General features: G+C 37.5%; 1 protein-coding gene across 4 annotated transcripts in view; it reads right to left on the bottom strand.

Annotated features, from left to right (window-relative positions):
• CCDC171 (coiled-coil domain containing 171) overlaps window positions 1–13,231 on the bottom strand; it is a 399,071-nt gene that overhangs the window by 260,716 nt on the left and 125,124 nt on the right. For all 4 annotated transcript variants that reach the window (XR_001889029.1, XM_017891142.1, XM_017891322.1 and 1 more), the window contains exon 11: window positions 8,861–8,963. Coding sequence is in view for 3 of the 4 variants with exons in the window: in XM_017891142.1 (XP_017746631.1) it covers window positions 8,861–8,963 (103 nt within the window). In the remaining variant the exon portion in view is untranslated. The remainder of the gene's footprint in view (window positions 1–8,860; window positions 8,964–13,231) is intronic.

Here is a 13,231-nt window from a genome sequence, read left to right as displayed (position 1 = left end):
TTTTGAGAAGGAGTCTCGCTCTGTCACCCAGGCTGGAGTGCAGTGGCCAGATCTCAGCTCACTGCAAACTCCGCCTCCCGGGTTTACGCCATTCTCCTGCCTCAGCCTCCCGAGTAGCTGGGACTACAGGCGCCCGCCACCTCGCCTGGCTAGTTTTTTGTATTTTTTTAGTAGAGACGGGGTTTCACCGTGTTAGCCAAGATGGTCTTGAACTCCTGACCTCGTGATCCGCCCGCCTCGGCCTCCCACAGTGCTGGGATTACAGGCTTGAGCCACCGTGCCCAGCCGATTGTAGATTTTCTAATGTCAATTCTGTCATAGCTACTCACAATTTTTAAATTTACTATCCTATTTTTAGTTTCCTTAGACTCCTTCCTTCTGTCATTCTTTTACCTGTTAATCTTATTTGGGTTTTTTCGGAGTAGGCGGAGAATTAATCTTTTTCTATTTCAGCCTATTCTTTCCTTATTAATCCCATTTGAAAAAGGTCATTTCTTTTCGTAGCCTACTGTGGATGCCAAATAGCTTCCAAATTTTATTCCAATTTCCATGGTGAATCATTTCACCACTCTGTTCTAAATGTAGCAGGTACTGTTCCTTTCTCCTTGTTTTGTGGTGCTTAGTTTTCAAAATTCTATTTAGTTTTCCTTAATTTTTAAATGAAAAAAAGAGTAAAACCTAACCATATTTAGAAAGTTTGAAAAAAGACTGTATGTATAAACTCTCCAAAGCTCTACTCTGAATCAATTACATGGTGATAAAACCCCCTCTAAGATCAATATCTGAAGCTACATGAATGTACACAGTTCCTATTATATTTTTTAGCAAGTAGCAATCCCTGAATTTAGGTGGTATCATCTCCCAATCTACTCCCTGGACTTCTGGCACATACAGTTAGATAGACTATAGGGAAAATTTTATCTCTAGTATGAACTGCTACCAATTTTTTTTGTCTTGATTCCTAGAGACAATACAAAGGAGACTTTTCAGAACTTTACCTCCAGTCCCTGGGTCATTCCTGGCTGGCTGTATTCTGAGAGTTACAAGTCACAAGGAGATGGTATAGGAGTTGAAAGAAAGGTAAAATACTCTTACTGCCTCAGAAAGCAGCACCTACACAGCAGAAAGATAGCTTCCCAATTTTATAGTTGGTACAGACCCTCCATTTTCAAAAGTGGGAGGATACCGTGGCAGGAGAACAAAATGTCTGTCTACTGTCATAGGATAAGTCAAAGGGAAGTTGATTGTACTTTCATTCCAGTTCTACTGACTATGTATTATATATACTCTCCCCAAGGGAGGGTGAATATTTATTTGATTTCCAGTATTATTGTGTGTTTTCAACATTCCTGTGCATTCATTAGTATGAAAGTGTGGAGCTGTTTTATAGGAGGCTACCAGGCTGCTGACACTTTAAACTTGATTGTTTTACAAATCATAAATAACAATGTAGGCACGAAGCAATGCTTAATAATCAGTATTTTGGGGGTGCAGTGGCTCATGCCTGTAATCCCAACACTTTGGGAGGCCAAGACGGGGAGATCACCTGGGGTCAGGAGTTCAAGGCCAGCCTGGCCAACATGGTGAAACCCCATCTCTACTAATATTACAAAAATTAGCCAGGTGTAGTGCTGGATGCCTGTAATCCCAGCTACTTGGGAGGTTGAGGCTGGAGAATTGCTTAAACCCAGGAGGTGGGGGTTGCAGTGAGCCAGGATCGTGCCACTGCACTTCAGCCTGGGTGACAGAGCCAGGCTCCATCTCAAAATAATAATAATATTAATAATCAGTATCTTTTAATTATCTGAATGTTTTCTTTATACAATACTATACTCTCTACAAAAATTTAAAACTTAAAGAGAAATAAGGATAACTATAAAAACAAGATGAAACACAATGAACTGTTTCAGTTCAGTCATTTAAAATTCACGTATCCAGAAAAAGTAGGAAAGAGAGGGAGAATAATAGTATGTTTTTAAACTTTGGGATGAATGATAACACCCCATTTCTAGGAAAACCTATGAAGTTGAGATACAACTGTAAAGTAAGGAAGGGAGAAAGTAGATAAATAATAAGAAGGCAGAAAATCCAAAGAGAAGAGAACAAGAAGACTACAAAAGATGGCTGGAAATGAGTAGCAATTAGCACAAAGTTAAATGGCATAGTCTCACTTTATTCCAGCTATCAACTATCTTTAACATATCTGAATAGATGAAGCAAAATAGAAATGAGTTTCTATTGTTATCAAATTGTAACCAAAGTAGCTATGCCTGAAACAAAATATGCTGACATTTACAAGCATTCTTTGCATTAAGAAAAGTCAAAAAATATACACTGGCATCTATTAATCATCTCATTACAAAATGTTAGAGTACTCAGTAAAGCTACTCCCTTGGATTTCATGAACTGAAACTATGAGTATAATGAAGTGGGGCAAGTTTGGTTTGTAAACCTCAGTGAATTAGGAGATAAGGGAAGCAAGAGAGAAGAAATCTGCAAATGACAACAGAGGAAACTGTGTGCTGCTCCTATAGCCATCCTCAGCTTCTCAACCACCCATGAGACTCAAATTAAAAAAGATAACAGCTAAAAGGTTCATAAGAAGAATTAAAAACTCTCAGGAGGATACTAGGTGTAGGCAATATTCCTTTATGAAAGAAATAAAGGAGGAGAGGTGACAGGAAAAATCCAATTTGTTGTCTTGATTTTCCTAAGAGCACTCCCTGAGACTGCCCAGTTCCCGGGTGACATATACATGCCCAAAGGAATCAAATTCTACTGCTTTTATTTCCTGGGATCCTTCAGCCTCTCCAGGTAAAAAGGAAAAGAACACCTCTACAGTATTACAAAGGATTTCCTCAAGGAAAGCTAAAGAAGTTTGGAGTCTCAGTGAATGTGAAAGTCAACCATCCTAAAAAAAATTCAAGACTGAGCCACAAGGAAGACTTTCTTTCATGAATCCTAAGAAAAAAAAGTCACATTCTTGACATTTGCTGACACCCTCAGGCACAGGTGAAACTATTAGAAGAAATACTCACAGCAAAAATACTACATGGGGCTGGGCACAGTGGCTTACACCTATAATCACAGTATTTTGGGAGGCTGGGGTGGGAGGATTGCTTAAACTCAGGAGTTTGAGACCAGCCTGGGCAACATGGTGAAACCCCATCTCTAAAAAAAATACAAAATTTAGCCAAGCATGATAGCATGTGCTGTAGTCCCAACTACTTGGGAGCTGAGGTGGGAGGATCACTTAAGCCCAGAAGGTTGAGACTGCAGTGAACCATGACTGCACCACTGCACTCCAGCCCAACCAACAGAGTGAGATCCTGCCAAGAAAAAAGAAGAGAAGAGACAGAAAGACAAAGACGAAAGGGGAGGAGAGGAGAGGAGAGGAGAGGAGAGGAGAGGAAAGAAAAGACTATATGGGTTCAAAGTAGGAAAGGATTTCCCCCACACACATCCTACTATAAGAATTTCCACCTGAAAAGACATAAGATAGGAGCAACTGTAGTGCTTCAATTTTAGTTGATAGTAGAAAGCAGAAATAGGAAATAAATGTCCCTAATGATAGAGGCAATCAAGATGACATTTCTATGATCCATGAAAGATTATACATCTGTTCCACTCGAGGTCAATCTTCCTGGTGACTCCTTATGGATGCTACCCAAAGAGCTGCTATAATTTAGAAAGAGATTCCATGATCACCTTTTATTTATTTTTTTTTTTTGAGACGGAGTCTCGCTCTGTCGCCCTGGCTGGAGTGCAGTGGCCGGATCTCAGCTCACTGCAAGCTCCGCCTCCCGAGTTCACGCCATTCTCCTGCCTCAGCCTCCCAAGTAGCTGGGACCACAGGCGCCGCCACCTCGCCCGGCTAGTTTTGTATTTTTTAGTAGAGACGGGGTTTCACCGTGTTCACCAGGATGGTCTCGAACTCCTGACCTCGTGATCCGCCCATCTCGGCCTCCCAAAGTGCTGGGATTACAGGCTTGAGCCACCGCGCCCGGCCCCATGATCACCTTTATAACTTCAAAACTTAAAAGGTAAAATAGACCTTCAACCTGATATTAATTCATTTATATTTTTATTCATATTCAAAAATATTATTTGAGTGACTGTTTTGTGCCAAGTACTATTCTAGCTGCTTAAAATACACTAATGATTAAAGGAGACAAAGATTCTCATCCTCATGGAACTGAAATATAATAATAAATGTTCCATATACTGTGAGAGAAATGTTTGACTGCAATAGGTGCTACGGGGGAAAAAAGTGGAGCATGCAAGGGAGAGACATAGTGAGCCCAAATAACATAGGAATGGGCAATAAGCAAGCTTCATGGAGAAGGTGAGATCAGAGCACAGGCCTACGGAAGACAAGAAAGAGAGCTATGTAGATACACTAGGTAAAAAGCTTTCTGGGTAGAAGGAATAGTCAGTACAAAGGCATCTAAGGCAAGAGCACGCTTGGCGTATTCAAGAAATGGCAAGAGGCTAGAGAGGTTCAAACACAGGGAAGCAGGGGAGAGTAGTGAGAGGTGAGGCCAAAGAAGCAATGAAAAACAAGCAAGCCATTGATACCACTTTGGCTTCTAAGTAAAGCACAGGACCCTACAAGGTTTAGAGCAAAGAAATGACACACTCTAACTTAGGTTTTGTGTTGTTGTTTCCGTCCAGCTTTACGGAAGTGTAACTGTCAAAAAAGATTATATACATTCAAGGTGCAAAACTTGATTATTTGATATCCATATACACTATGAAATGACTACCACAACCAAGTTAATTAACATATCCATCACCACACTTGGTTATCTACTTATTAAACAAGTATTATATTTACTTTCAAGTCTAATGCATAGTCAATGGGACTATGCATTAAACTATACAGCTTCTGCCCAGCAAAGGAAACAATCAACAGAGTGAAGAGACAACCTGTAGAATGGGAGAAAATATTTACAAACTATTCGTCAAACAAGGGACTAATATCCAGAATACACAAGGAACTCAAACAATTCAACAGCAAAAAAAAAAAAAAAAAACCCAAATGATCCCAATAAAAAGTAGGCAAAGGACATAAGTAGACATTTCTCAAAAAAAGACATACAAATGGCAAACAAGTATATTTTAAAATGCTCAACATCACAAATCAGGGAAATGCAAATCAAAGGGACAATGAGATATCATCTCACCACAGTTAGAATGGCTAGTAGCAAAAAGACAAAAAAAAAAAAAAATAACAAATGATGGGGAGGATGTGGATAAAACAGAACTCATATACTGTTGGTGGGAATGTAAATTAGTACAGCTATTATGAAAAACAGTATGGCGATTTCTCAAAAAAACTAAAAATAAGCCAGGCACAGTGGCATGCACCTGTATGTAGTCCCAGCTACTCAAGAGGATGAAGTGGGAGGACTGCTTGAAACCAAGAGTTCAAGACTAGCCTGGGCAACATCCCAAGAGTCTATCACCATAAAAAAAAAAATCTGAAAACAAAGCTACCATATGATCCAGCAATCCCACCACTGATACTTATTCAAAGGAAAGAAAATCAGTATATCAAAGGGATACCTGCACTGTCATATGTATTAGAGTACTATTCACAATAACCAAGATATAGAATCATCCTAAGTGTCCAATAACGGATAAATGGATAAAGAAAATATGGTATAAGCCAGATGCTACCATACCTAAAGTCCTAGCTATTTAGGAGGCTGAGGCAGGAGGATTGTTTGAGCCCAGGAGTTCTAGGCTATCCTGAACAACACAGCAACACACTGTCTCTAAAAAAATAAAGAGTATGTGATGTCTGTGTGTATATATATACATATACACCCACATACAGACACATAATGGAATACTATCCAGCCATAAAAAGAATGAAATCCTGTCATTTGTAGCAACGTAAACAAAACTGAAGGTCATTATGTTAAGTTAAATAAGCCAGGCACTGAAAGACAAATATCCTATGTTCTCACTCACATGTGAGAGCTAAAAAAGCAGATCTCACAGGGGTAGAGTAGAATGGTGGTTACTAGCGGTAGTGCAGAGGGTGGTATTGAAGAGAGGTAGATTAATGGGTATAAACATATAGCTAGATAGAAGATATAAGTTCTAGAGTTCAATAGCACAGTAGGGTGACTACAGTTAACAACAATATATTTTATATTTCAAAATAGCCAGAAGATTTGAAATGTTCCCAATAGAAAGAAATGCTAAATATTCAAGGTGACCAGTATCTTAAATACCCTGATTTGATGATTACACATATTTTATGCATGTATCAAAATATCACATGCCTCATAAATGTGTATATAAGTATGTAAAATCATTATGTATCCATTTTTTAGGTAACAAAAAAGAAATTGCCATGGCTAACCCAACCTTCAGCCACCACCACCCTGATCAGTCAGCAGCCATCAACATCAAGGCAAGACTCTCCACTAGCAAAAAGGTTATGACTCACAGAAGGCTCAGATGATCCTTAGCATTTTTTGGCAATAAAGCAAATTAAGGTATGTGCATTTTTTGACATAATGCTCCCACAACTTAATGAACTACACTATAGTATAAACATAACATTTAAACATACTGAGAAGCCAAAAAATTTGTGACTCACTTTCTTGCTTATGTAACAAAAACCCAATCTGAGTAGAAACAGAGTCCAGTATAAAGGCACAGAGCTGTTTTATACAAGCCAATAGGAAGAATGAAACCAGGTCCCAAGCAGTTATGTAAATCAATCTGGATGTAAACTAAATACTCAGAAGGGGTCATCAGCAAGATAATTTAATGAAGAGACTACAGAAATGTGTACAGGTTAACAGATCCCAAAAGGTATGATGAGACACCAAGAGCAAGCAAGAGTAGAAAACGAATATTATGTCTTAGCTAAAAGGTCAAGTGGAGAGAATGTCACCATAGTCCAACAAGAGCCACAGCCATGAGAGAGGGCCCACCCAACAGGCACTGTGGCTGCTGAAAAATGAAACCACTGCCAAAAATGCAGTGGAGCAGAGGAAGCAGAGGAAATAAATATCTTGACTGCTTTCTTCTCTCATTCCCTTAATCTCCTGTGGGTTCACCTATTGTCCAAACCCAACCAGAAGCCAGAAGGCAAAGGAGCACAGATCCACAGAAGTCAGCCTCCCAAGGCACACAGCAAAACAGAGAACAGAGGAGAATGGATCAGTGAGGGAAGAAGGGTGCAAAAGAGAGAAAAACCAGCACAAAATGGAAACATGTTACCACTCTGTAACAATCCAAAAATCACTAATTCACGTGCATGGTCTTTCCCAGGAACACATTCCCTGTAATACACAAAGTATGCATCTATACAGAAAATTAGGAAGATAAAAAAAAGGATGGTTAATAAAAGAATAAAAATAAAAATTTTAATAGAAAACTCTGTACGCTTAGTAATAACTTATGAGTTGCTTTGTTACCAACTATTTTACTTTAAAACTCAAACGAGACATGACCACATTATTCTTAGCTTTTCTAATTCAACTCTGAAGAAATATTTAAAATAATATTGAGGCATATGATATACTGTGACAATATTTAACAATTTTTAAAGATCCTAACACCATTAAACACCATTGATACATCTCAATAATAAAAAAGTACCAGTGCAAAGGAAAATTTTCTCTTCCAAAGCTGTAATAAATATAATTGAAACTGGATACCTATGCCTACTTTTATGACACTTTTATATCCTTTGATTTGTCCATGATAACAAATTATGATACAGTAATGCTTTCGGGAAAAGTTTACATAAAAACAAAGATAGTTACACATTAATTTCATAAAAGCTAAAAACATAGAGACTTAAAACATAGACAATAGCAAAGCACACTACATTTCTAATAGCTTACCAACTGAGAAATCTACAGATCCAGAAGGTAAAATACGAGCCTTGATGAGGTTCTTCCAAGTTTTCAAGGACAAAAACTTCCTGAACTGAAGAGTTATCTAAAGAACTTATTTGCCAAATTGCTGTTAGATTCCTTTTTAAAAGTGTTTTTTTAAAAAACAGTCCTGCAGCTCAATTTTTAAGAGTGAGAAATTTAATTTTATGTGCCTTTTGAAGAACAGAATTGTGTTAGAAGACCACCAAATAATTCAAGGCTGACAGTAGGGCAAAAGAAAACTGAGGTAGAAAAGCATTTATGTCAAAGCTACTATAGCACACATAATAACATAAACACAAAACACTAAGAAAGTGGAAATAGTGAACAGAATTCATTAGCCAACCATTGCTTTTGCTAGTTCTCAAAATATGTCTACCTAATTAATATATAATTTTATAGTTCTTTATCATATGAAGTGGGCTAATAACTACAACTAAAATATTTCACCTAAGCATTCTTATCTGGACAGTATATGTATATGGCAGTAGGAAATGAAAACCAGCTTAGAAAACCAGTTTGGAAAGTATAGAACATGCGCTATGCTACAGCCTGTGTCCTACATAACCTTTTAAATGCATGACCTTTAAGTTGCTGAAGGTTGCCTCAGAATTTGGCTCAGTTTGATCGAAACATCTGTTCCCCTTGCAGGTATACTGTAAGGACTTTTTTCTCAGTTGGATTCAGAACACAGCAAGTGAGCCCTTGTCTGTCCAATCACACAGACCCCAACACTTGTAAATCAAGTTCTGGGAGGACAACAGCAGGTCCACATTCCGTCACCCTTTCTCAGCCAGCTAGGCCAACTGACTGCTGTGAGAACTGCTCTTATCATGTCATCAAATCAAAACATGTTGAGATGAGGGACTATAAGAGGCATCTGCAGAATTCCCAAAATGTAGTGACTTTGGAACATTGACAGATGCATCTGTCATTTTATACCTTCAACTAACCTGATGTCCACTGGCCCGACACAGTAAAGCTGTCCAAGATCGATTCCAATTCTTTCACGTTATTTTCACATGTCTCTACTAGGAAGGCCTGGTGCTTCTTAGCCTTTTAATTAAGAAAAAAATTACACATAATAAGATCACGTATTATAAGAGGGGCAGATTTTTAGTGTGAACATATGTAACACAATTAAGTATAAAAAAGATAATGATTCCATTCAAATATATTATTAATAAACCATCTTTCTCTCTTAATCCTTTTACTTGGCTTAATGTAACACTGTACAAGGTCTTATTAACAATTTACTGAGGAGTTAGTGCTGGCACTATTCTAAGTGTTTTATATACAGTCATTCATTTTATCCTCACAATAACCCTATCATGGAAAGGCTATTATTATCCCAATGTTTGAGATAAGAAAACTGAGACAGAGGAATTATGGAACACTTAAAAAATCATGACTACAGTCATAAGGCAAGTTGCCAGATAGCAGTCAAAAGCGAAGACAGTTAAGACCAATTTGAAGTTACTGCAGTAATCAAGTGATAGTAGCTTGGTCTAGGGTATTGACAGTGAAAGGAGAGAAGGGGTAGGGAATGGAAGCAGTGGACAGAGACTTAGAAGGTAGAATGGCCAGACTTTAGTAAAATTGCATTGGGTTAGACCACACTGATTGGACCGGACTGAACTGGATTGGATTGGATGATGATAAGGGAAGTACTGAGAAAAAGAAGAGTTGACACTGATTCCAAGGTTTTAAGTTAGATGAACTGGGTGGATTTCAGTAGTTGAATCAGAATAATGATGGTAGAGGGGGTCTTGTTTTGGCTATTTTTGTTTGTTTACTTCCTTGCTTCTTTTTGGCAGGAGGTATCAATCATGAATTCTGTTTTAACCATATTCCACTAGAGATATCTAAGACACTCTGCACCAGCACAATGCCTGTCAAGTAACAGGTCCCAAATAAATATATTTGAATGAACAAATGACAAATAAAGTAGAAAAGTATGGGAGGTGGCTGAATATAATTGGCATAAATGTTAGAAGTAGGGTCAGGTATAGGTTTGGGAACCATCTATAGATACTGTCTGAAACTTGCCTTAAAGTGTTTGATGGGAAATGAAAAAAGCCTAGGACAAGCCTTACGGAACTCCAGCAATTTAATAGATAGAAAAGAAGTCAGCGAACAACACTAAAAAAAGAAAAAAATAGAAGGGGATAACGTCATGAAAACCAAGATGTGGGAACATTTCAAGAAGTTCAAGAAGAAAGTTGTCAATCATGCCAATTCAAGCAAAATGGAGACTAAAAACTGGATCCTGGGGTTGGAGGTAATTAGTGACCTTGGTGAAATGTTTCACTGTGTTATAATAATTATAACACAGACTGGAATAAGTTAAAGGAGTAAGCCTGAATTTTTTTCTTGACTGAGAGATGAGTAAATAGAAACAGGAAGTTTAGACAACTCTTTCTTGGTAAGAAGGAAGGTGAGATAAAGGGCAGTAGTTGGAAAGGAGGGAAGCGTCAGAGATGAGTTTTGTCTTTATTTAATATATGAGAAACTTAAGCACATTTAAAAGTTGATGTGAAAGGTATGTTTATAGATACAGAAAAAAATGGAAGAATAGATATTATAAGACAAACTTACATCCTTAAAATATGTAAAATTAATTGATGTTTGTTTAGATGTCAGCTCAATTATCACTTCCTCAGAAAAACTGTCCTTTACCTACCTGACTATATCAATTCTCTCTCCATCACATTCACCTCAGCACTTATCACAATTATGATTCACTTTTATTTGAGTTGGTCTTTTATTAATGTGTCCATCTCATAGAATTTAAGCTCCATGAAGGGAGTAAATGTCTTTTTTTTTTTTTTTTTGTCCTCACCCGTGTATCCCCAGTGTTTCCCCTAAGCAATACCTAGTTTCTAAAGTAAGTGTTAAGTAGTTAAATTAATTATAGAATGTTATCAGCAGAAAAATCAATTAGGATTCATCCACACAGACTTTAAATAGGAGGACGCTCTTCATCAATGAAAAGATATCTAAGTTATCTTGTTCAGCTAAAAATAAAAAGGGAAGTAGGTTGACAATATGCTTAATATGCTGCCATATGTGTGAAGTGTGTGTGTGTACCTATTTGTAAATGCAGAGAGAATCTCTACACAGAATCTTTTTTTTTTTGATACGGAGTCTCATCCTGTCACCCAGGCTGGAGTGCGGTGGCACGATCTCAGCTCACTGCAACCTCCGCCTCCCGGGTTCAAGTGATTCTCCTGCCTCAGCCCCCCAAGTAGCTGGGAGTACAGGTGCCCACTACCATGCCCAACTAATTTTTGTATTTTTAGTAGAAAAGGGGTTTCACCATGTTGACCAGGCTGGTCTTGAACTCGTGACCTCAAGTGATCTGCCCGCCTCAGCCTCCAAAAGTGCTGGGATTACAGGGGTGAGCCACCAGGCCCGGCCCAGAATCATTTTTAAAAGTAGTCATTATGGTTGTCCCTGAGAAGAGAATCTGGGTGGTTAAGAGAAAGATTTCATTTTCACTGTAGAACCTTTTCTATCTTTGAAATCCTGTATCATATGCACCTATTATCTATTCATCAAAAGTTAGATTTTAAAAAAAGAGTAAAAGTAAATAAGCCAACAAACAAAAAATGACTTGTCTTTTTTTTTTTAGAGACATAGTCTTGCTCTGTCATGCAGGTTATAGTGCAGTGGCACAACCTCGGCTCACTGCAACCTCCATCCCCTGGGTTCAAGTGATTCTTGTGCCTCAGCCTCCTGAACACCTGAGACTACAGGTGTGCGCCACCACACCCAGCTAACTTTTGTGTTTTTAGAAGAGACAGGGTTTCACCATATTGGCCAAGCTGGTCTCAAACTCCTGGCCTCAAGTGATCCACCCACCTTGGTCTCCCAAAGTGTTGAGATTACAGGCATGAGCCACCACACCTGGCCAAAAACTCACTTTTCCATGGCAGATAGACACGTGGGCTGTTATTGTGATATAAAACACTCAAGAAGTCCAGATGGAGACTTCTGGAAATTAGCAAAGCACAGACTCACAGGTCAATGTAAGGCTGGGTGCAATAGCTCATTCTTGTAATCCCAGCACTTTGGAAGGCCAAGGCAAGAGGATCAAGCCCAGGAGTTCAAGGTGAGCCTGGGTAACATAGTGAGATCCCATCTCTACAAAAAAACAAAAAATCAGACAGGCATGGTGGCACATGCCTGTAGGTCCCAATTGCTCAGGAGGTTGAGGTGGGAAGACTGCTTGAGCCCAAAAAGTCAAAGCTGCAATGAGCATGACTGCGTCACTGCACTCCAGCCTGGGCGACAGAGCGAGACCTTGTCTCAAAAATAAAATAAATAAAATACAACAAAAATAAGTCTAAATAAAATATATTCTTGCTAATGGCAATCAAAGTTTACCTTAAAAAAATAGTATTTATAAAGCACCAAGTTTATATATACATATAAAACATATACTTATAGGTATTTTTAATTGTTAAATATTTAAATATTCTATTAAATTATTTAAGTATATTATGCTCAGAGTAAAAAAAATCAAATAGAGAAAAATAAAAGGTAACTCAAGTTTTATTCACAGTGTGTTTTATAATTATAGGATATAGCTATATATAATTTTTTAATTCAAATGGGATCATAATACACACACTATTATATTACTTTCTTTTCCATTCACAGTATGTTTCACATCTCTCCACATCACAAACTTTTTTAGCTGTATAGTACTCCACTGGTCAGATATACCATAAATTAACTTAACCAGTCTCCCCTACTGCTAATATTTTTTAGATTTTTGGCAGTTATTTTGCTATTAGTGACAACACTACAATATACAGTCTTATATATGCTCTTTTTATATTTTGCATGCACATTAAGTATATCTACTCTATAAATTCCTAGAAATATATTTGATGAGGCAAAGGCAAACATACTGTTTTCAGACAATTGTTAACAAATTACTCTCTAATCAGTTATACCAATGTATACTACCATGAATGGTATGAGCACCTATTTCCCAATATCTATCCAATAGTAGGCATTACCAACTTACTTAATGTACATTTACTTCATTTTAATTAAGATTAGCATCCTTTCTTGTTCACTAGCCATCTATATTTTTTTCTGTGCATTGCCTGTTCATATCATGTGCCCATTTTTATATTACATCATTCATTTCTTCCTTAGTGATTTATAAAAGTGCTCTGTAAATTATAAAAGCAATCTTTTGTTACATATTGCAAATCATTTTTTCTCATTTCTATTTGCCATCTTAAAACAAAATTATATCTTTCAAGTGATATATTTACATTATATATATTTTATATATTTTTATATAA

This window comes from Rhinopithecus bieti, unplaced genomic scaffold (assembly GCF_001698545.2).
Source record: "Rhinopithecus bieti isolate Rb0 unplaced genomic scaffold, ASM169854v2 scaffold_71, whole genome shotgun sequence".
In the NCBI taxonomy this organism is placed as follows: Eukaryota; Metazoa; Chordata; class Mammalia; order Primates; family Cercopithecidae; genus Rhinopithecus; species Rhinopithecus bieti.
This window is presented reverse-complemented; position numbering and strand designations above follow the sequence as displayed.